The following is a 24727-nucleotide window of genomic DNA, read 5'->3' as shown; positions in this document are numbered from 1 at the left end:
TGTGGGCAGGCACCTGCACTTCCTCAAATGGGTCATGAAGTTTCTTGCCGCCACCACCCCCCCCCATGGACTTCCTGCCTTCTGGAATATTCTTCCCAGTCCTCCTCCTCCTAAAAAAATTTCTTTGGCACTCATCCCTCCCCCATTCTGGGTTAGCAATCCTTGCTCCCTTCTCATGACCACCACTCTCCCAACACCCTTCTGCAAATACACGCACAGAGTTAGCATGACGTTTATCTGTCTGCTGTTACAGTGCTCAAGGGGGCTGAGAACTGGACTGTGCCTTATTTTCACAGTGGCAGAACTAAGCGGCTGCTTGATGAACGGAAGGTAAGTGGGTAAATGAATAAATGCCAGACAGACGTTGGATTTGATCTGAGGCAATGAAAAGCCATGTCAAGTGCAGGAGGTGAGTGGCACGAAGAGGTATTAGGAGCGTGGCAGACCGTGCTTCCCAACAGCACAAATTAAACAGATTTGGGCTCTGTGAGCCTCCTTGAAGACCGATAGGAGAAAATGTAAAGAAATTTAGAATGAGCAAAAAAAAGACTACCAGGTGTCTCCCAGGGAAAACTGCATCATGTAGAGCACTTCTGTCCGGTTCGCTGACTCTAGGTTTTTAATGCCTTTGAAATATTTTGCAACTCTGTGAATCATAAAGAACACCACCACAATGCGATAATAGTTCTTGACCACAGGCATGTGGAGGAATGCTTTCTGGTGGGGGGCTCTGTGGATTTCCCTGTCCACTTCCCACCACTTGGAAAAAGAGGTCAGTTTCCCACCCTCCTGGAAAATTCGTAAGGACATTTCCTTATTCCAAGTGAACTTAGGTTCCTGTGAACCAATGGTAACACCTGCCTGGTTCTCTCATTAATAATGAGTGAAATAGGGGCGCCTGGGTGGCTCAGTCGGTTGAGCGTCTGACTCCTGGTTTCGGCTCGGGTCATGATCTCAGGTTGTGAGATCGAGCCCCATGTCGGGCTCCGTGCTCAGCATGGAGTCTGCTTGAGATTCTCTCTCTCCCTCTCCCTCTGCCCCCCCCACTCATGTGCACGTGTGCACGCTCTCGCTCTCTCTCTCTAAAATAAACAAATAAAATATTAAAAAGAAATAATGAGTGAGAGGCGCCTGAGTGGCTCAGTCGGTTAAACATCTGCCTTAGGCTCAGGTCATGATCCCAGCGTCCTGGGATCCAGTCCCACATCGGGCTCCCTGCTCCGCAGGAAGCCTGCTTCTCCCTCTCCCACTCCCCCTGCTTGTGTTCCCTCTCTTGCTGTGTCTCTCTCTGTCAAATAAATAAATTAAATATTTAAAAAAAAAAACCCACCGTTAAGCATGTTTCCAAAAAGTAAGATACAGAAGAACCGAGATTCTGTGCATTTGAATGGGAAGGGAGCAGTGGGAAGGAAGATCACAGAGCAGATAATGCAAAGCCATTTTGAAGGAAGGAAAAATGAAAGGCTGGGAACAGGACAGAGATGGGGAAAGATGTGGCAGCAAGGGTCACCTTCCCTTTATAGGCAAGGGGGGTCAAGGGCATGGCACACATGTTGTGAATTCACCCAGGTAAGCTGTAGCTTCCCACAGAGTATTCGGGATGGGAGTGAGCTGCAAAATGTAGGTGCTCCTCCAAGAACTATCATAAACAAATGAGGATTTAGATTTTTGTGTCTGTAAAAAATTAAAAAAAAAAAAAAACTGGGGAGAAGGCAAGTATCACCCCAGGTTCTGGCTAGAGTTCTGTTCCAGAAAGGCCAATTCTGGGCAGACGGGTCAGCCTGGGGCGGGTGGGCAGCAAGCCAGAGGCAGGGTGCCGGGAGCAGGATGCCTCTCTCTGAAATGCTCAGTGACGTGCTCCGTTCGCGGACAAAACCAAATAAAGGCCTTTAAGCTGCTACTTTTCCAAATGAATCCACTTCCAAATCCCGGGGGCTGGGAACACACAGCACTAAGCCCATGAGCAAACACCACCTAAAGGAGGGAACAAACAAGAGATGTGCTCTCTGCTGCCCCATTAGCGCGGCTGGGAAATTAATCGAGCTCAAGCCCCTCCAAAGACAGCTTTCCCCGGCTGGCTAAAGGCGCACTGATTAACCTGTCACTTGGAGGCAGGCTCCTCTACCAGGAAACACGTTGAGAAATGGAATCATTTGCCTTGTATGAAGATGCCCTAACGCTGGTGCCCCACCTGTCTTTTGGAGAGGTCCCCACGGATCTGGAATTCCGAGAGAATTCTTTATGGGACAAACAGGGTATCTGATCGAGGAAGGACTCCCTTTCCTGGGACCCTCTTCCTCTGAAGGGAGACCGTCCACCCCTTATTCAGAACAGAACAGAAATATCCTAACAGGAACGGTGACAACCTTCACTCACTACCACAGAGAATCTGAGAAAAGGATGGACCCTCTGGGCAGCAAATGCACGTCCATGACAGGGACACAGACCTTGGGACTCAGCTTCGGGGCTTCACAGACCCCTGAGGCCCATCCACAGGCCCAGGTTCTAAGAGCCTGACACCTGACACAGCCCAGCAGCAATGTGTCAGCGACCAGTCAGCGGCTTTACCATCAGAATCTGACTGGGATGGTGCATCAGGAGCACCCACACACGCATTCTCCATCCATGTAATAGGTCAGCATCGCACTTAGGCCCCACGAGCCTCCCTCACCCCCTGAGGTTTTGCCTACAAATGGGACACCATGTCATATCTTAGTAAGCATCAACATGACGAGTTGGCTTAATAATGGGTCTACGCATGGCCTTGGAAAGCCACAAAGACCCCGATCACTATAATACCCGGAGTTCGTGCAACAGAAAAATAACTCTGCCTCTGATAAAGAAGAAACGGGCTTCCTTTTTATCAGAAGATGGTTCGCTCTTGGTCGTTGACCATTATGAAGTCAATTCTGAGACCTGCCCAGCATTTTACTCATGAGAAGGGACTGGACATCCACGATCTTGGTGGTGCGGGCTCCATCTTTGAAATGGGCAGGGAGAGGCTGGGCGTGGTTAAACGGGGTTGCCCCTAATCAAACACCGGGCAACGGCAAAGCAGGGACTCGGACTTCAGAATGGTCGGCTCCGAATCTCATGTCCATCCCAGTCCTTGACATGTCTAAGAACCTCCAAGATCAAAAGGCTCAAATACAGCAACTACCCCACCAGACCCACTTGACCCATCTCACGTCACCCACCCCCTTCCTAAAGAGGTTCCTACCTTCCCTCCCTTTCTGATAATAAGAAATAAAAAGGGTTATTTTCTTTTTAAAGATTTATTTATTTGAGAGAGCAAGAGCTCGAGTGAGCACGGGGTGGGGAGGCGGCAGAGAGAGGGGGAAAGAAACCCAAGCAGACTCTACGCTGAGCATAGACCCCCGACTCGGGGATCGATCTCAGGACCCCGAGATCATGACCTGAGCTGAAACCAAGAGTCGGACACTTAACCAACTGCGCCACCCAGGAGTCCCAAAATGGTTGGTTTCAAGTTAATTTTTGGAATTCTAAGGGGTATAAATTATAACGAAATAAACATACACTAAATAAATAAATGTTTGTGTGTGTGTGTGTGTGTGTGTGGAGAAAGAGAGATTAATTTAGAAACTGGGAGCTAAACCTCTTACTGGTTCCCTGCACTCCTGCCTTATGCTTTTATTTGAGTTCATGTCTCACTCGACCCTTCTGAAACAAATGATCACACACATAAAAATAATCAGATTAGCCTCCCCCCAAGCATGGCCCTAATTCCTCTTTCACTGTTCCCATTGCGCACTTGAGCCCTCAATTTTGAGGGAGGAGAGCGCTCGCCCCAAATGTTAGGACCAATACTCCACAACAGCACTTCGCGCCCAAAAGGCTGGACACCCCGGGCTGGACGGAAGGAAAGAATGAGAATTTTTCTCGGTGTGTTTTACAGGTGTCCTAGACCGAAGAGCTGACCCAAGGTTATCTTCTCTGCTCTCCTTCTCCCCTTTCGATAAATCAGGTGCGAAAAGGAAAAAGCGAGCTGGCTCTAAATGTCCAGAAAGCCAGAAGTCACAGCTCAATCCACCTCTGAAGCTATGCCAAGCTGAACAAGCCTCAAGTCTAGAAACAAACAGGCTGATAAATTAGTACTGCGAAGCCACTGAGCTGAGCCCCAAGAAATCAATTCAATAGGCTGCCTCTTCTTCTAGCTCATTAACTATTTGAGATTACCCATCATATGGGGAGTAGCCTCTCAGCTGGAAATTAAATTAGCCTGGCTATCAACCAGGAGTGCCGAGTGGGAAGTATCTGATGAGCAAGCCTGGGGAAAAACCCCACCACCAAATGCTCTCTCCCAGGGATCATCCTCCTCGGGTCCCCCAAGCTGGTCCCCTTCTTTGCCACCTTCCCTCCTGAACCGTAAGAAAAACCACCAACAGCCAAAGGCGCAAGACTTTCTTTGGTTTGCAGATAAAGGCGTAGGAAACCCGGGTGGCTCTTGATAAAATTACAAAAGAGGTGGCTTGAGATGAAATGATCAGAAATTTGGCATTCAGAAAACAAAACGGAGAAGAGATGGTTTCGGATCAGAAACGAAAAGAAAGGAAAGGGGGCTGGGGGTGCGGAGAGAGTCAAGGGCGCCCAGGAGATGTAAACCCATACGTACCCATACGTACGCCCCCGCCACCCCTTCGAGGGGTCGGTGCCGAGGTACAAGCTCCAGTAAGAAGGGCAACAGGCCCTAATTGCACATCCAGAACAGGTGTGTGCCTGCAAAGCCACCTCTTAATTACGGGGTTTGGCATCTTGGCACTGGCAGCCCGGCCCTGCTCAGCTTCTAAGAATGCTGCAGCTGAGCATCCACGGAGCCGTTCTGTTGTAGGTCCGAAGAGCTGAGCAGTGGAATTTCTAATTACATGGCTTTAGGCTTTACCCTAATGAAAGGCTCCATCCAGACAAGCGAAAAGCAACCAGCTTAGAGGACGCGGGTCCCGAACACATCCTGAGAGGATCTCGAGCACTTGCCCTTTTTTTGTTTCCCCCTGGGTGGCATCTTTTCTGATCACTAGCAAAAGCAATTCCCGTTTAATGCTACTCAGGAGCATCTTGTAAATCCCACTTGCAAGTTGAAATACTTGAGAGAGACAGAAAAAAAAGAAAAAAAGGTGCAAGATACGCTGTGCTAGTTTCGCTGTGAAGTCATGACGTGAAGGGTCACTCACGAAAGACCTCAATCCCCCTGATTCTGTCCTACCTTGCTTGCATTTTTCCTCTGCTCATCCTTCCCTGCATCCACCACACCTTTTCAGGTAGACCTCCTTGCCTTTCCACATTTATTCCTTTTGCCAAGAAGTCCCCCGTCCCCACAGGGTCTGCACGCGAACTCCTATTCATCCATCAAAACCTTACTAGGGTGTCCCCTCCTCTTGGAAGCCTGCCTTCCCAGTAGAGATTCCCCACCACCCAAACAGGTCTTCCTCTGCAATATTTTTCTGCCTTAACCATCCCTCCCTTTTTCCACGTTTCAAGGCCTACTGAGCCCTCTCAACCCCTGCCTTCCCCCTCAACGCTCTACGGCCAGTCTCCACTAAGTGGTCAGGGTTTTTCTAAAAAGTAGGTCAGATCCCACCCTCCCGTTCACAGAGCCCCCACTGGCATCCTTTCAGGCTAAGAATACATTAAGAACTTAAAGAGCTTCTCCTCTGTCCTCTCCCCCCCACTTCCTTTGATCTCTTCACTGTGGTCACAATGCCTTCTCTGGGGGCACACTCCCACCCCCAGGGCCCTCAGAGATCCCTTCTCTTCATTCAGGCCTCTACTCCACATCACCTCTCGAAAAAGACCTAAGACAGCCTAAGACAGCCCTCTCCTCCCCGATAACCTCCGATGATGCTCTGTTCTGTTTGATTTCTCTTCACGGCTCTTTTATCAGTGGGGGCGTTCTATTTTATTAGTTTCCTCGCTCTTCATTTACCGTGCATCTCCCTAGTAGAATATAAACCACAGGAGGACAGGACCAGGCAGCGCGGGTACAATCAACCTAGGTATCTGTGAAATGAATGGATCTTTGCAGCCCCAGAGTCTGGCACGGAAGAGATGCTCCATAAATTAATAAAACCGACGTAGCCATAAGGAACCAGAGCAAGACCAGCAGGGCGTTCCCATACTGGGACACCGGGAGCTAAGTGAGACCCTTCTCCCCAGTTCTCCGTCCCTGTTGCTGGTGTTCAGTACACACGATCCTTAGGGGCATCCCAAACACCAGCTTCCTCCGGATGGTCCCCTCAAATACACTCCACTGAGTAGAGAGAAGCCACAGGATTTTATAGTCGGCACGAACCAGCCCCAAATCTCCATCAGGATGTAACTGACAAGCAGCAAGCAGCTGGGAACCTCGTCATGGCGCTCGCGTGTTAAACGGGAGCGGGGCCAACGTTCCAGACCTAAGCCTGCCGCTGAACCCCAACAGTTGCAATCGCTCGGGAGCACCTTTTCCCCACAGCCGGGTGTCTGCCGTCTGCTGGTGCTGAGTGTACACCCCACGCTCCCAGGACCCGCAGGCCATCCCTGTGCTACGTCTAGAGTCTACTGGGAAGGCAGGCTTCCAAGAGGAGGGGAAATGCAAAAAGTTCAAATGCAACACGAACATCAGATCTGTAAATGTCTTTAGTAAGGGAGGCTCAGCTGGCCCCCCAGAAACCCTCTGGCCAGTAAGGTAAAGGCTTCATCCCCAACCTAACATTCAACTTCTGAGCCAGCCTCCTCTCCCAATCCCTATCCAGCAACCACAGATGACAGACACCTGTAGGTGACGTGCCCGTCCCCTCCCCCGCAACTGACATCCCCGAAAGACACCATCTGGGGAAGATGAGGTGGCTCCTTTGATCAAAGAGCTCAAAATGAACAAAAGCCTGAGTCCTCGGGAAGCTGGCACGCATGCTCCCTGGCGAATGCCCTTTCTTGGGGAGCACAGAAAAGCCACGGTCTGTTCTGTGCTGGGGTTTCCAGCTGGGCCGGGAGGAAAACACAAGGCTAAGAAGAACCTCGCATGACGGAACCAGGGGGGCAGAGGAGGAGCAGAAAGGCCTGGTGTCCAGAGCCCGTCCGGCTCACGCAGGCAGCCCCCTAACCGGGAGCCCCCTGGCTGGACTCTCCTGAGCCCCCGCTCTCCACCCCCCCACCGCAAGGGAAATGCAATCCTTAAGCCACACCTGATGGATAACTACAGTCACTTTTTTTTTTTTTTTAAGATTTTATTTACTTATTTATTTGACACAGAGAGAGGGCAGAAGCAGGGGGAGGTGCACGGGGAGAAGCAGACTCCCCGCTGAGCAGGGGGCCTGATTCGGGGCTCAATCCCAGGACCCTGGGATCATGACCTGAGCCGAAGGCAGACGCTTCACAGACTGAGCCACCCAGGCGTCCCTGTAACTACAGTCACTTTTAAATGCGGACACAGACGGCTCCCAGATTTAATTGAGTTCCTCCACAGTGGGTGATTGGACGGGACTCCCATCACTTGGGGAATGCGGGCAACTAGGAACCAGACACCTCGTTTCTCTCCACCTGCTCAGGATTCTGAGACAGGAGGATGCAGGGTTGCCCTAGGCCTGGGTCAAATGGTGTTCCCTCTGGGTCAAATGGTGTTCCCTCTTCCCCTAGCTTCCTCTGCTTGCTCACCGGCCCCTCCCAAGGAATGAGGGGTTCCCCCCTCCCCCACCCAGAACTGGTTAGGACACCAGCCCTAAGCCTGCAAGCTTGCAGCCATCTGTTTTTCCATGACATCGGGTTGGAGAAGCTGGCTTTGGAGCCCGGCTGGGGGTTGGGGAAGAATGGCCCGCTTTCCCCCAAAACTTCAGACCACAGAGCGAAGGCCCTTTGGGACAGTCCTCCAAATTACACAGAGAGGCAACAGGGAGAGATGGGTTCTATAGGAAGGAAGGGAAGGGTGTCCTGTCCCGTCTCATGAGCACCATGGGGAGCAGATGCTCGTTCTCAAAACTGCGAGAGCCACATACAAATTACCTAGCAAAGCTAAGCGTTGTTCATATTAGGAAAACCACCTATACATTTTCCTGCTTTGTCCTCCTTGAAATACCAAATTATTTCGTTTTCCTCAAAAATACGTGAAAAAAGTTCAAATGCGACACTAACATCAGATCTGTAAATTTCTTTAGTAAGGGAGGCTCGGCTGGCCCCCCAGAATCCCTCTGGCCAGTAAGGTAAAGGCTTCATCCCCAACCTAACATTCAACTTCTGAGCCAGCCTCCTCTCCCAATCCCTGGAACCTCCTCTGCTCCACCCAATCCCCAATGCTTTGCCTCTCCTCTCTCTGGGCCTTTCCCACAGTGCTGCTCTGCCCCAAATGCTTTTTATCCGCTTTCTGAGACAATGGATCAGCAAACTCCTATCCATGCCTCAAAGCCCAGCTCAATGGTGGCCTCTCTTTGGGCCCCCTTCTGTCAGCTCACCAAGATTGTGAGCACCCTTAAGGCTTCTGACAACGGCTTAACATCTTATTTTCCCAAATGCTTTTAGACTGCTCGACCCATTTCCAGTGTTCAAAATCTGCCTGGTGCATAAAATCAAATCACAAAGGAATGAGCAGCAGACCCCACATCCCAGCAGCCATGCCGTCAAGACGCCCTGGCCATGACTTGGCAATAAGTCTGTCTTTACTGCCTGATTTTCAGAAGGCCCCACAGAATGAGAAGATGGGTATTAAATATCTCGTTAAAAGATACGTAACTCTATAGGAAGGGAAGTGAGATAAGCATGAAAAACTGGTCAGGTACACGCAGCACGGGACCCCACTCTGTGTGAAACCGCCTGCTTCCAGACCATGTGAAAAGCCCCTTGCCAAGCATCTCGCCTGCAAGCAAGAGCACAGGGCAGAGGGGAGGGGGCCATCCAGACAGGTGTTAGAATTTCACCCAACATGAGGAGCTGATAGTAAGTGTATCAGAAGATAATAAGATCATTCTGGCAAGTTTAGAGTGCTTGGAGGGGAAATCCAGATACCGTTGTAACTTAAGTTTTGTACAAACAGGTAAATTAATCCCCCCCCGCTCGCTGTAAAAAGGTTCCACTCGCCTCCTTTCCCAGGGACACCTAATCTGAAAGTTTCCTTCATTTCTGGTGCTGTGTGTCTAAAGAACACTTCTAAGTGCTCCCCCTTGGCCCCAGACAACAAAAGGGAAAAGGCACATTAAAAAAAAAAAAAAAAAGGCGATTGGTTTCTTGTGCAGCTCAAGGCTGCCACTGTTGATCTGAAGAAGTGAACGTTGTATTTCCCCGAGACCTTTGTGGGGTTAGCGATCCTTTCGGTGCTATGATAAACACAGAGAGAACAGAAGGACTACACAGAGCCAGGCGGCCTGGAGGAACGATTCACCCTTTCTCCAGCACCATCAAGTGCCACAGAGACACCGCACTTACCTTTGAAAGCAGACAGGAGCTTCCTGGAAGAACTCCGAACCAGCAATTAGGCTGCTCAGGGAACACCAGCCAGGAGAAGCCTTCTAAAGAAGCCGGCAGCAAGACAGGACTTGAAATCCGCAGGAGCAAGTCGGCTTCCCCAGGCCTCAGCCTCAGCGCCTTTCTGCCCAGGGTCCCCGACTTACCGCGACACGAGACCCCTCTTCTCTTTCTTTACCTTTTCTGCACGATCACCCCGGGGGGCAGGGGGGGAGGGGAGTAAGGGGGTTTCCCAAGTTTGAGATAACTTCACAAGTGTGAGGAGTAGGGAGTCTATCTTGCCATAAGAAGGAGCAGCTTGTTTGTTGCAAGGTCTAAAGATGGGCAGAGAGAGCGCAGGGTCAGGGGGCAGACTCCAAAACTTGAGAAACCCTGGAGCCCTGCTCGACCAACATACCCCAAATTGGCATCAGGACGAACACTGCGCCATGGGTGATCAGTCGATATTGAACGAAAACGGGATTCTGTATTCAGGGGGAAATACCAGATGCGAGAACATGAAACAGAGATTTTTGTTCTGTCCTGGGTATTTTTTTTTTTTTTTTTTGCCTGCAGGACTTCTCAGGGCCTTTAATATGCTAACACAGAACCATTTTCCCAACATATCACCTATTAATCTTTCTAGAACTTTCTGTTCACTGAAAACACTTGAGACCGTACTTCTCGAAGTGTGGTCTGCAGGAGACCTGCAAACTGTCCTCAAGAAGATAAATGTACAACCCGACAGCAAGCATTGCTGTCATAAGTCATTTGGCATTGCCGCAACACCCAAGGTCCTGATCAGTGAAGTCACGGGTGGGGTACAGACCACCGCGGCTATTGCACAAGGCATGAGCTGCATGCTCGTCACACAAAGTAGGACAACACATCGGCCCACAACAGACTGGGAAAACATGGTCCCGAACCAGTTTGCAAACACGGATGGGCTCATCTCCACTGGACACATCGGGATGTTGACACCAAAGAGCTAGAGCGACTTAGCCAAGGTCACAAAGTCTATAGCAAAAGGCTGACCCCCAACTAGGGGGGAGGCACATGGAAGAAGAGCCGGTTAATGCACCAGAAATATTTTTTTAAGTAGGAGAAGCAGGTCATTGGAACAGATTTTAGCATCATGATTCTGATTTCAAATGGTCCCAGGGGGCAGAGCGCCATGCAGCCTCTCCCAGAATTTTTATAGCAGGAGTACAACGAAAACCAAGTCAAGTAGGGAAAAGCTAATGCCAAAATCTAACAAGAATGCCCACGATGAATTAGATGGAAGAAACTCAATCCCGGAAGTAGTGCATACCTGAAAAGAAGGCAGATGCCGGGGAAAGGGACAGTCTGTGGCTCCCACTCTGTCCTGCACTGACTTGACCCAGAACCAGGCAGGTAACAAATGAAGTGAAGCTGGCCAAGTGGGGGCAATAAGGAGCAGTGGGGACTGTGTCAAACGGAAGAGAACATGCCCCCATTCACAGGTGCAGGTGCTCTCCAGCTCTAAGCCACCTGTTACCATGAGGACCATCAGATCCTAAAAGCAGCAGAAAATCTGGATTTGTTTGTGAAACTTCTGACTCGGTCAAAACTGGCAATGAATTTACAGGTTTTTAAAACCCTTGGGGCGTCTGGCTGGCTCAGTCGTTAAGCATCTGCCTTTGGCTCAGGTCATGATCCCAGGGTCCTGGGATCGAGCCCCGCATCGGGCTCCCTGCTCAGTGGGGAGGAGCCTTCTTCTCCCTCTCCCACTCCCCCGTTTGTGTTCCCTCTCTCTCAGTCAAATAAATAAATAAAATCTAAAAAAAAAAAAAAAAAACAAAAAAAAAAACTCAGGCCAGGTTGAGAAGAAATATTGAAGTGAGGGGTATTCCTACCGATGCCACGATCTCTCTGGAGTCTCCGGCGTGTGGAAGGAGTTCTGTGAACAGGGGCTTGAAGAAAGAAGACACCATCCAGAAGTTCCCCTGTGCACAGTGGGTCTTCGCACGGGTAAGCGGAGGCGACCCAAAAGAGTTCGCGAACTGCAGAGTAGGAGCCAAGTTCTTGGACAAGGGCATAGACAGACTCGGCGTGGGCCAGGTCTGCTCTATGGTGAGACCTTCTCCTGCAGGGCCGCTGGGGACAGTACAAAGCAGGATGGCTCCACGGACCGGGACAACAGTGGCTAGGGTGTCAGAGAACGCAGAGGGGAGAGGGGCGAGTTTCGGTGTGATCCTGGGAACAGAATGGGGGCCGCATGGTGGTGGAGCAGGCTATGGGCAGCTTCAAGGAACGGGTGAAAGAGAATAGGTTGGTAAATGAAGAAACAGGAGGAGGCTGGGGCCCGAAGAACAGCCTCAAACACACAGATCTCACCTCTGGAGTCCAGGCTACAGGGACGGTGTGAAAAGGGATGGTGGGTGCATGCGTGACAAGCATACAGACTGCCAGACATCAACAAGAGAGGTCCTTCCAGCCGAGATGAGGCTGAGCGGTGGGTGTGGGCAGCAGAAGGAAAAGTAGGCATGGGGATGGAAAAAGAGAGGGAAAAATATAACCCTGGGGATAGTTTTATGTGGAGAAGTCTGTGGCTGGGGGGGGGGGGGGAGGGGTACAACGAAAGAGAGGGCTTGCACTGGTCCAGAAGGAACACCAGGTCGGATTTCAGCCATGCATGGGAGCTCCAAGATGTGGCGTTTGCAGGGCCCCTGGGAAGCTGTGGGTTCAAGAGGCTGAGCCACCTACAGATCCAGCTGTGTGACCTTAGGCAATCTCTGAGAGCTTCCCTTTCCTCCTCCACAATGTGGGGGAAATCACACAGGAAACATCACTCCCAGCACACAGCAGACTCTCACTCACTAAGGCTGAGCTATTTTTTTTTTTCCTATTGCATCACATAGTAACTGACATTCCCTCTCCTTCCTATCTCCTTGGCTCTCTTCAGACAGCTCCTGGAAAGTAAAATACACAACCACATTTCTTAATTTGCACTATTTTACCACAGGCTTCCTGTTCTCCTTCAAAGGGTGTTTAGAATTATTAGTGATTTGGCGGGACTCGTGATTTTTTTCAAATCGGTGCTTCAATGGCTCTGCGAGGTCTTTGAGCCTGTGGATTTTTTTTAGTTCACGGACTAACAGGCCTCGCAAGGACAAGTTCGTGTCTCTTGTGCTTCCTGAGTACTTCAGCTGCTCCCTGGCATAGCACTTGATAAAAATCAGTGCTCGAACAGGGCATTTTTTTTATGGCAGTGGTGTTATTCTGTAGGATATTATAAAGACCGATGCATGTCATTATACATTTGTCAAAAACCATGACTCATGTGCGACATCAAAAGCCATGTTGTAAACTCTGCAAGTCCCAGCGTAAGCTACCGGCTTTGGGTGATGATGCTGGGTCATGTAAGTTCATCAGTGGTAACAAACGGACCACTCGGGTGCTGCCCGTGACCGTGGGGGAGGCTGGGCATGTGTGAGGACAGGGCGAACGGGCAACTGTCTTTTTGCTCCATTTTGCTGTATCCTAAAACTGTTTTTTAAAAAATAAAGTCTATACATATAGATATATATTTAAATAAGTGCTCAATAAATCCTTGTTAGGTGAGCGAAAAAAAATAGGTCAGCATGATTTATAAGAGGGTATTATTCACTGACTGCAGAAAAAAAGAATTAAAATGGTAGGTCCCCTTTCACGCGCTCCGTTTGAGTGTTTCAAGTCAGTAACAAAGTAGTGATCAGCTCCCCTACCCTATTCTCTGTGCCCACCCCTCCCACACACACCCGCGCACCCACTTGGGGCTTCGATAAAAGCTCGGGGCTGGGAACAGGATGTTTCCTTCTTTGCGTATCTGTGTTAACTGCCGGCACAAGCATATGCTAAGTGTCTGGAGACTAGGTAACAATCAGCCTGGAGGGCACCAGGGACCCCAGGAACAGCACAGCAAAAGGAATGGCTGGGCTGAGCCAGGACTAGCTTCCAGCCTTAGAAGCGAGCAGGGGGAGGGAGAGGCCTTTCAGCTGGGGGAAGGCACCGGGAGTGATCTGGAGGTGAAAGACTGTTCTCTAATTGTCTTAGTGTGTCTTCTCCCCGGGGGAGACTACTTTAATGGACATAAGACCCAAATCCTGCATTTCTTCCAACTCTCTCCTGCAGCAAAGAGCATTGTCCTATGTGAGCTCCAGGCCTGTATTTAATACAGGTCATCTCCTGCACCTCTGCAAACCCCTCCCTCCCCCCAAAAAAGGTGTCTCATCCAAACCCACAACAGACATCCAGTGCACGGTGTAAATCCCATCCTGACAGGAGGCTTTTTAATCACCTTCCACTGCACTAGAGGAGGGTAAGCTTGTGAGTGCCCACCTGCAGGCTGGGGGAGCGGAAGGGCGTTCCGGGGCTGCCCAAGAGGAGCCATTCCAACCCCCTGTGGGTAGGGGGCAGCTGCTGGACTGAGGGCACGAAGTGGGGGTCCTGCGGGAAGGAGGGCGCGCCCTCGAGGGGCACGTGGGGAGCAGCGGGAAAGTGTTGGGGGCAGGTGGGAGTGGGGGTGGCGAGCCACCTGGTCCCCGTCCAGCAGAGATTCAGGCATCAGAAGGGGGTCCCGAGAGTGATTTGCCCTTTTCTTTCCCTCCTCTCCTCCCCACCGGGGGTCTTTTCCACTTTTTGTCTCCATCCTGTCACTTAACGGGCCCCATTCATGGAACTCAAGCTAGTTTGGGGTGTCCACCGAATCCGCGGACTCGCATTCCAGGCACCCATCACAGAAGTGGGTGAACCGAGCATTACAGAGTGCCTCCCCCCCGCAGAGAGAAAATGGTGAGGAGCGGGGAAGAAAGAGAAAACACGTGTTGGCTGAAAACTGACTCCACTGACTCACTTCCTCGCGAGCCATCTCTCCCCCCCCCCCGACCCCTTAAAAGACGGTTTCCTCGCCCACTTCTAAGAATTCATTCATTCCAGCCCGCGCCCCAACAAGCCAGGGATTCAGGGAGGGCGAGGCCGCCTCTGCCCCCCAGCTCTACCCGACGGAGGCAAACATTTCGAGGAGACACACCTCCCCTCCAGAAGGCAGGGGAAAATTGTGCAGGAGGGTTCAGAGAGGGGGGGGAAAAGACCGGAGGGAGCAAACACATCGGCCGGGGCCGCTCAGCTCAGGACCCAGCCTAACTCCACCCGAGGGTTGCCGGGCAGCGGGGAAAGCCTGCCCGCCCCGGCTCCGCCAGCCCCTTCTGGGCGGGGCCGTCGCGCAGGCGGAACGCCACTGGCCTCCTGGAAACCCCTCGGACCAATCAGCGCGGGGCCGGGGCACGCCGTCACCGCCCCCTCCCCCGGCGGGCGCGGGCCGCTCGGCCAGGCCGGACCCAACAGGTGAGGCCCGAGCGCGGCGCTCGGGCTGGTCACGTGGCTGCAGCCGGCCGTCGGCCCCGCCCCGAGAAGCTCCGCCATCTGGCTCCGGGGCTCAGCGGTCGGGGACCCGAGGAGGTGATCCCGCGCGACCCAGGCACCGTGCTGACTGATCCCAGCCGCGGAGCCATTTTCTCTGCCCGTGGCCGCGCGCTCGGCCACCTTCCCGGGCGCCAGGTCCAGGCGAGCGCTCCTCTGTGTCCCCGAATGGCACGGACACGTGTCCCCACATGTGTGGGGACATGTTGGACGCTTCTGTCACCAGACCCTTCCTCCTGCCCCTCAGCCATTCAGTCAAGAGTTGCGTTGGAAATCTGCTGCTTCTCACTTGTCTTCCCCCCCCCTTTTTTTTTTCCCATTCTCCCATTTGTTGCCCCAAGCTTCACACTGCCCAGAACAATCTTTCAGCATTGTATGGGCTTCTGAGCAAGCGTAACCACGTTGAGAAGCGTGGGACGGAGCTTGGGGGAGGGGCAGGAGGAAGGCGGACGGGGATTCTGAATCCTACGCCCCCAAGCCCCCAGGTTGCTTGATGAACGCACATGGAATCATTCACACTCTAGTCAAAAGTGTTTAAAAGTACTGATCCCTTGGCAACAGTCTACCCTGGGCTGAAATACAACCGACTTGATGTTAAAGCTGAGTCTTATTTTTAACACATTTGCTATATTGAGAAGAAAAGGATTTTATCCCAAGAGCTTATCTGTTCCCTAACAAATAAATGTTATCAACTTAAAGTCACAGTGAATATACGTATGTACATACATACTTTTTTGTTCTTTGTTTTTCATACATAGTTTTATAATGCGAGGAGAAAACAAATTCCCCTCTGGTAGTCCCTAACCAGATCCACAGTCACAGTTTGTAAAAGCAGCTCTCTCTGCGAGGCGAACAAACTCTGTGTAGCACAGCGTTGCTATTTACACGTTTCACCCATGATGCAATGAGGTAAAGTTTTTGAATGACTCAGTAACTTAAGCTATTTTTAATATTTCAAGTCACAAAAATACCTAAAGAATTTAAGATATCGATACAAAGGAAATTAACTCTTACCTACGTGCAAAGAAAATTAATGGGGGATTTTATTAGCATTAGCAGTATCTTAACACATAGCCTCTTGGTTGCAATAATTAAAATTATTATCATGTTATCAGGCTGGTCATTGCTCCTCACATTCAACTTTTCCCCAAGTCTAAATTCAGGAAAAGAAAATATCGATATGCGCTAACATCAGTTTTATTTGGTGTTAGTTTTATTTTGGTAGAGTTTGAGAGCAATAGGAGATTTCTAGCAAGGTAATGTTTTAAATATTAGAAAAAGCTTCATGCTCTACTTACAAGTAGCTTTCAAAGATAGCAGTATCTCATTTCTTTTCGGTCATGGTAAATGTTTTCATTTGAGGTAGGCAGCATATTGTATTCATTACTCTTGAAAATATGCCACATACTTGGGGAATTCATTTTGCTGGGATTCCTGACTATCCCAACAGCCTAGGACTGAAATTTCCCTTACTGTCTGAAATCACCCACTGTTAAATGAGAGAGGTAGCGCCCTATTTGGAAACTAACTCTATTCACAGCAAAAGAAATGCTCCTTATGCTCTGCCTTTGGAGTAGACATTTTGTGTTTCTGTCAATCAACTTCATTTCCATGTTCATAGAGTAAGGACATAAAGTATTGAGAAACTATTGATATAGAGAGCAAGCAATCTTGGTCACGTACTTCAGTTCTGAAGCTCGAAATAAATGCCACTTTCCTGATTCATAACACTAGCTGGCTGGTGGGTTATGTTGTTTTTTTAAATTCCTGGTGCGCTTTTAATTCTAAATAATTTTTGCGATTAAAAGGGTCAACTTCTGTAGTCAGAAAACCTTATCTCCTACAACATGTTTTAACAAAAATGTAAACCAACATACATTATTTGGAATGAGGTTTTGTGACATACTGATTTTTCTAGATCTCAGAAAGTTTTTCTTCAAACAAAAACAAAACACCAAACTAGAAAAACAGCTGTGACAGATCACTTAAAAAATCACAAACAATACAACTTTAGCTGGGAAAATGTCTTTATAAGTATTAGTCTGTGTTAAATTTTAAGTTTTTAATACCCATGGCTCCTTTAAAAAGGCAAAAACTAGTTTAGTTAACATTTAATTCCTAATTATAGTATCTTATGTCAATAAATATTTTTTAAGACATAGGCTAATTTTTTAGAGACCTGTTCATGAATGCCGTATCACTCGGAAGCTAAGGGTAATTTAATTCATACATTTAAGCCTTTTATTTATCTAAAACAAATAGGTTGCTATTAGATATTGACTATTTTATTAACTCAGAGCATCTGGGAAAACACTTATGATTAGGTTAATTTATGTTATATTTTCCCCTCAACTTGTAAAAGATTAATCAACCATTTTATGGTCTAATTTAGGTGCCTAATTAAAACCAGAGTTCAACACATGCTACACTGTCTTGCTAATAAATCTTGACAGCTTTGTAACATGATGGTTTGTATTTCAAATTGTTGCATATAAATGTAGATTTTTTGATCTTCACCCAGCAGCTTGAAGTGAGTTGCATATTTGGTTTAAACTCCAGGACTGAGAAAGTGCAAATTACTTCAAAAAGGATTATCTCCAATCAGATCGGATCTTAAATTTCCCTCGGTGAAGACAGAAGCAGTCCTTGCCACCAGGTTTTCACAGAACCAGTCGAGGAAAATAGGGGAGAAATTAGTTTTCTCAGCATTTGTTAAATTGAAAATGCAGGAAAAGTTGCTACTTTCAGCTAATGGCTTTCAAGAGAGAGATTTCCGAAGTGACTGGGTTTTAGAATCTACTTCTGAAGAAATCTGCTCAAAGTGTTAGTTGTAGCTGTCTTCTGGTTAATGAGTACAAGTTTTCAGTGTGGATTTGGGCAGTGTATTTTTTTTTTTTTTAATGAATAAATTCATTCCAAGAAGTTCTGTAACATCTTCTTTAACCCTATGTCCTCCCAAACACCTCCCAGCCTTAAAAAAGGCAAATGGAAAAGAATAAACCTGCTCTCACTAGGGACACTCCCTATATTTTCTCCGCCTGTATATTTGAGTGATATTTTTGTCATTTTAATGACTCCATGGACTCTGACCGTCCTATGCAGCAGAGAAACGCAAACTCTTCCAAAGCAAACCCAGTTTTGAACTCATCATATGTGACCAACATCATGCTTGGGTCACTTTAAGCGAGGTGGCACAGCACAGGGTGACCTCTGGATCAGGACTGCCTGGGTGGCTGTATCAGCCTTTGCCACTTTCTGGCTGTGAGACCTTGGGCCGGTTGCTTAACCTCTCTGTGCCTGTGTTTCTTCGCCTGTAAAAGTACCTACTTCACAGGATTGTAATGAGGATTAAATTTGCTAATCCTGTAAAACTTGAAACAGTGCCTGGCACACAGGGAAAACATTCAGTAAGTGTTAGCTATCAACATTATTAAACCACCCACACACTATACTTTTTTTTTTAATGTGGCCACAGCATTGAAGTGTCAGCTTATTTTGTACAACCAAAAATGGAAAGAAGAGCCAAGGTGGGGGAAGTAGTTCTGCCACTGTCCTGTCTAAGGCGTATTTCTCTATACAAAAAACCAAGAATCACACAGTATTTGCCTAACTTAATCCCCAAACTGGGGTCATTAAAATTCATGAAACTCTACCACACTTGAGCCAAATCAAGAAGAGAAACTGATTAAAGAAGTACGTATTTCTTTTTAAATTCAAAGGTTAGACCCATAGTCAGAGCCTAAATGTAGGGGGTGGGTGCTTTCTCCAGGCTTGGCATACGTGAGGGTCTCCTGAACCACTGCCCCCCTATTTCTCAAACACCTTCACAACCATGACACAGAAGGTAAGGGCCAGATTCACCAGAAGTCCTGATGAGCCACTCCGTGGGGTCCTTTAAACACCTGTTAAGTTTGGGAGGCCTGATCAGAGAGAGAAAAAGCGAGCTGGATAATGAACTGGGGGAAAAAAAAACAAAAAACAAACCACAAGAGTCTTAATCCCAGACTAAAACAAACTCGGGTTCCGGGCAGATGAAGCACACCTACTAGCACTTTCGATTTTTGTAGCAAGTAAGGTAGCCGAAAAGCGCCTGATTTCCGACGAGTGGCAAGGTCAGCTCCGTGTCGCCACCCTGGGAGGCTGCGATCCCACCACGATCCCCTCCCTTTCGGGCCGATCGTGTCTCACGACGCAAAGTGGAAAGAGCTGCGATCCAATTCTAAGACTTCATGCAAATGTGCCCAGGCCCTGGGTTTACTGGTTAGGCCACTAGCAAGACTGTGTATCTGCGGATTAAACCCATTAACGACTTGCACAGACTCAGCCAAGCCCTCGTTCTCCTGCAGATTGCCAGCCTGCCTGTCGGATTCAACCACCCGTGCCCGTAGTTTCTTAATGGCTCCAGAATGTCTCCCCCCCTCTCCTCTGTTCTGGTTCCGAGGACTTGTTTTAACCACGTTTCCGAACTGCAACGCTCTCCGGTTAGTAATTATTTATACTCGGCTCCAGTCTGCGGCCTGACCGTGCGGACGCAGCGGGAGCTACAAAGGAGCACGCACCTCCCCGCGAGCAGCTAGGCTTGGGCTGAGCCCAGAGAGCTCCAGCCAGGGCGAGCGGTGCTCCCCAGGCACCAGATTTTAGGAAAAGCGTTCTGGGACAGGCGTCTCCTCCCGGTGGGGTCTGTTTAAAGTTAAAGCGGCTGCCTTCAAAATAATTGAGTCCACACGTTGTCCAGACATCCAGAATATTCTAAATCAATTAAAAAATTAAGTAAGCAGATGGCATTTTGGAAGATTTTTTTTCTTCCTTTGCTGAAAAACATCCACCAAGCCTGCGGTCCCGCCGGGCGCCGCTGGTGCAGCCCCGGATCGCGGCGCGTGGGGCGAGCTGCGGGGTCTCTAGTTTGCCCTTCCCGCCACCCCGCTCACTCGCGGGGTGAGCGCCGCCGGCCCTGGGGCTCCTGGCCCCGTCGGTCCGGCCCCTCCGTTTAGGGGGACCGCTAGGGAAGACGACGAACCTCCCGCCTCCCCGCAGTGCAGGGGCCCGGCGCAGCCGCTCGCAGCGCGGCCCGCGGGCGCCCGGTCCCGCCCGAGGCTCCCCGGCTGCGCTCCCCGCGGCAGGCGCGCCGCGAGGCTTTCAGTGCGGCTTCGTCCTTTATTCAGCAGTTTTGAGTCAATCGAAAGGAACGTGGCAGGTGGAGCGCAGCCGCCTAAGAGCCTTCGTGAATCTTTCTGTGGGGATTTCCATAGCCTGCCCCAGGTGCTTCTACGACCGCCTGACTTGACGGATTCAGCGCTTTTCCTGCCAGTTCCTCCCAACCCAGCCCGTAGTTTGATCTGCGAAAATCCCGGGCTGCCTCCGGCCCCTGGTGGGTTCCCCCTGGAAGGGCGCTCGTTATAGCCCGGGCCCCCAGGAGGAGGAGGAGGAGTAACAACAATGCACTCGGTGGCCCCCTGGTAACAATCGGAGAGGCCCCCACGTGCCCCCACGTGCCAGCCGGGCACCCGAGCGCACCGGCGCACTCCTCCGCGCCCGGTGGGAACCACAGGATCCCCACTGCACCGATGGGAGCACTGAGGCTCGGCGCCACCAGCGAGCCGCCAGAGCCGGGACGCGAATCCAGACGTCGGGACTCCGGAGCCCCCATCCTTAACAGCCGGCGTCCACGGCCCGCGAACGGTGGGAACCGTGACTGTCACGGCTGGCTAAACCTCGAGACTTGGGCAACTCCTGACAATAAGAAAAACATTAAGGACAAAAGAGAGGAGGAGAGCGAGGCTGGGAAGAGAGCGATTTTTAATCCGCTGGCTCAGCCCCCCTTTTCCCTCTCCCGGGGCCGAGAAGGGGGGATGGGAGCAGGGGACGGGGTTCGGTTCGACTTCCCCTTTTGTTTTGCGAAGTCCCGAGCATCTCGGGCCTGGAAGGTGCCTGCCGGGGACTCGATGGAGTCATACTTGTGAGGGTTGGGGGTTGATGACCAGAAGAGAACGGGTGGTGGCCGGTGGCTGGAGCCCCTGGGTGCCGACGAAGTTTCCGAAGGCCGGAATCTGGACCCCCTGCCCACCCGCGCCTCACCGGAAGCTCGGTCAACCCAGAAGCTCACCCCAAAGACCGATAGCTTTGGAAAGCGTTGGGCAGGGGTCGTGATTATGACCCTGCGGGCGCTGCCCCTTTGGAGCCCGACCCGAAAACCGAGGTTCCGGAAGCCCCGATCTCGAGGCAACGCACATTTGTCAATCAATGAACCCCTTACATTCCTGGCGCCCCGACGTGTACAGGGCCGGCGTAGACCGGGTCCCTGCCCGCGCTCTCCCGGCACCCGGGCCCAGGAGGCGGAAACCAGCGAGCTGAGCCCGAGGCGCCCGGGAGCCTTCAAAGCCGCGCGCCGCTCCCGCCCGCTGCAGTGCGCGCCTTTGCCCGACAGGGACCAGCACCGCTCCACGCTCCGCGCCGCCCGCCCGTCGGCCCGTCTGCCGGTCTGCCAGGCGGAGGCGCCGGGCCACCCGCCCAGCTCACCCTCCCGAGCCCAAGCTGCCCGCCAGCCAAGCGGGTCTGACCCTCTTCGGGTTCCAGCAAGGAGTAGGACTGTTGGAAAAAAGTTTACAGACGCCGTCTCTCCCACCCCCATCCCCATCCCCATCTGGGGAGCAGAAGCTGCTCCAGAAGTTGGTCTAGGGTGGAGACCGTGACCGGCTGGGCGCAGAACGTCCCGGGCTCCGAAAAGAAAAATTAAACTACGAGCAACACTGGATCGATTCGTTTGCGAAACGGCCACAGAGGGCTGCGCGCTTCCCTGGGCGCCACCCCAATCGCTAGTCCCCTTCTTTAATTCTAGGGGCACCGCGGGCCACGGAGCCTCCAGAGCTCCTCGAGAAGTTTCTACGCGTTGTGGAGAGAGCGGAGCCCCGCGCACCCCGTACCACGCTGGGGCGGGATTCTGGGCGCCGCGGGTTATTCCTCTAACCCCTCCCCGCCCCCGGTGGTCGGGGGCTGTACCCCTGTCACTTCCCCAGCACATGCCACGTCTCCCTCTTCTGCCGCTCCTGATCGCGGCTGCCGCCCCGGCCCTTGGCCCTGACCCCGGTAGGGAAACTCACCGGTACCAGGCGAGACCCTTGTCGTAGCTGCGGTCGAAGAAGTGGGGCTCGGCGCCCACGGCGCGCACGTCGGGGTGCACGCGCAGGAACTCCAGCAGAGCCCGCGTGCCGCCCTTCTTCACGCCGATGATGATGGCCTGCGGCAGCTGCTTGCTCCCGGACCCATTGAAGAAGCTGGAGATGGAGCTGGGGGAGTCCGGCGTCTCGGGACTCTGCTCCTCCTGGCTCGCGGCGCCCTCGGCCGGCTCCTTGCCCGCAGCCAGCGGGGTGGCCGGCGCCGCCTGGAACGGCAGCCTGGGGGCAGTCCCATCGGGACCCGGAGCCAGGGCTGGCGGGGCGTGGGCGGCGCGGGACCCCGAGCCCAGCAGCAGCAGCCCCGGCGCGGCGGCGCACGAGCCGGCGCACGAGTACAGGAACATGTAGAGCCAGATGCAGAGCATGGCGAAGAGCAGCGCGAGCTTCCTCCTCACCGGTGGCGGGGACGGCGGCGGCTGCGGCAGGAGCCGGCCGGGGACATCGAGGCAGGATCGGCCGCCGCTCAGGCGCTGCCCCATGCGCAGCCCGGGGGCGCGGCGAGGGACATGGCTCAGCACATGGCGCGGGGCCCGCCGGAGCTGTGAACGCGGAGAGGGTTCCCTGGCCCGCGGGACGCCCGGGTCTTTCGGCTTATTGCCCCCGCGCGCCCGCAGCCGCCGCCGCCGCCGCCGCTGCTGCTCTTCCCCAGGTGGCGGCGGCAGCTGTAGCGGTGGCGGCTTTTGACATGTTGCCCGGGAGGAGCCTCAACTGGAACGAAAGTCGGGGTGGCGGCAACTGCTGGCCCAGGAGCTGCTCCTGCTCGGGCAAGAGAACGCACTCCCGCTCCCTGCTCACTCCAGACGGTGCGCACGGCCGCTCGCCGGGACTGCCTTCTCGCAGTCCTGCCAACTGAGCCCAGGGAGCTGCCCCGGCACTTCCCCGCGGAGGCTGCGAAGAACTGCGCAGGAAGAGAGCCCGAGACGGAGGTGGGGTGGGCGGGCCCAGCCTTCCGGAGTGACGGGTCGCTCCACCTACCAGAAACCCGGAGCGCCCTGCGACTACAGGCGCTTCGCCGAGCGTTCAGCAGCCAACCGGCTCCCGGAACGTGGGGGTGTGGAAAGGGTTTGGGGCGGTGGAGAGAGGTCGGAGGTTGCTATTGGCTGCGGGATACGGGGCGGACCCGGGGGGGCGGAGCCAGGGGCTGGTGACAGGAGCAGATGGTCGGAAGGATGCTGGATTGACGGAGCGTTGGGAGAGGCCCGACCCCGCCAAGTGGTGCTGGAGTGCGCTCCCGCTCCCGCGCGCATCTCCGCACTCGCTCCCCAGGAGCCAGCCTTGGCGTGTAGTTGCCCTTGTGTCGGGACTCGAGTCCAGATCCAGATGTTTCGCTGGCGGGCTCGTGGTGTGTGTGTGTGTGTGTGTGTGTGTGTGTGTGTGTGTTGTGCAGTAGGAAGGAAGGGGGTTGGAGGAGCGCGAGTCAGGCCAGAGATGCCTGCAGCCCCCAGACCCGACCATCCCACGCCGGGAACTCGGAAGCGGGGTGGAGTGGGGGGGCTTCCGGGACAGGCACCGGTCTAGGAAGTTTAAGTGGAAAGCTTGTAAATGGCTGTCAACTTTTTTAAAAAAGTTTTCCCTTCTTGTTCTTTGCCAGGGGGTGATCTCTTTCGGGCCGTGGGTTAACTGAGATTGGTGTAAACTGTCTTCGGGGAAAAATCTTCCCTACCTTCCCAAACCGCCGGGAAAGGTCGGGGGAGCGAAGGAAGAAATTAACTGTGAGAGACAGTCTGGTAGGAAGTTTCCCGTGGTCGAAAAGGGAGTGTGAAAGTCACGTGTAGAAAGTTTTGTCCGGATATGAGTTTGTTGGGGACGTCAGGTTCAAGACAATGTTCTCTCTTCCCCTTTCCCTGAATCCATATTAAAGCCAACATTCCATTCGCCTTCATTTAGGAGACAGTTCGGTTTGCTGACCTGTTACACGATCAGGTGTTGTTTCTTTCCCACCGATGTTTTTCTTTTTAAGTCAAAGTCCACTTGGAGCAAATCGATCACTGAGTTGCACTTATTTAAGACAAAATCCAATGTTAGTTGCTCTCCCCAGTTTCCTGCAAAGGGACCCTCGGGGCGGGGGAGCCAAGCTTCGGTGGAGCTGTAAACCCTCGCGGCGGAACCCCTCGCCCGGTGCCTCACGCCGCCGCACTCTTGCCCCGGCGTTCGCACGTTTGCAGTTGGGCAGCTCGGGATGCTCACGTTCATCCCGGTAGCGTCCAGAAAGTTTTCCGCGCCTGCAGCCCCGCTCCGGCGGGGCCAGCCGGCCTCCAACGCTCGGCTTCGCGCCTTTCCGGGACAGAACGTTCCTTCCGATTCCGACCCCAGCGGGGCCCCCGGGGCTGAGTGTCGCCCCCTGGGGTGACTCACCGAGAGCCGCCGCCCACGCCGCAGTTCACTGCCGGCGCAAGCCTGCGCGGCGGAACCGACCTGAGCCCTCGTCCGACACTAGCCTTCGCTCCCTCAGTAAATGCCTCCAAGTGTCCCGAGTCCCCGCAGCCCTACCCCGGGGCGGGTTCCCCTCTGTCCGGAGCACACTGAAAAAGCCAGCCTCCGGTTCGAAAATGTACCGGAGAGACAGCGATGACCCGAGAGGGTTCAGATAACCCCGAGGCCACCGTGGGACCGACGCGTCCCGGCTGTGCCCCGCGCCACCTCTTTGCAACTACCTTGCGCCCAAGACAGTTTCCTACAAAACTGCTGAGGGGGAAATAATCTAGGTAGAG

The 24727-nt window shown here is 52.4% G+C and overlaps 1 protein-coding gene across 1 annotated transcript in view; it reads right to left on the bottom strand.

Moving 5' to 3' along the window:
• Positions 1-22495, bottom strand: part of LOC116649123 (heparan sulfate glucosamine 3-O-sulfotransferase 3B1) — a 35057-nt gene extending 12562 nt beyond the window's left edge. The window contains exon 1 of the mRNA XM_032431634.1: positions 21942-22495. Coding sequence (XP_032287525.1) covers positions 21942-22495 — 554 coding nt within the window. The remainder of the gene's footprint in view (positions 1-21941) is intronic.
• Between the last annotated feature and the right edge of the window lie 2232 nt (positions 22496-24727).

The sequence above is a fragment of the Phoca vitulina genome, unplaced genomic scaffold (genome assembly GCF_004348235.1).
Source record: "Phoca vitulina isolate PV1807 unplaced genomic scaffold, GSC_HSeal_1.0 scaffold47, whole genome shotgun sequence".
NCBI classification, from domain to species: Eukaryota; Metazoa; Chordata; class Mammalia; order Carnivora; family Phocidae; genus Phoca; species Phoca vitulina.
The sequence above is the reverse complement of the archived record's forward strand: the minus strand, read 5'-3'. Positions and strand labels throughout refer to the sequence as shown.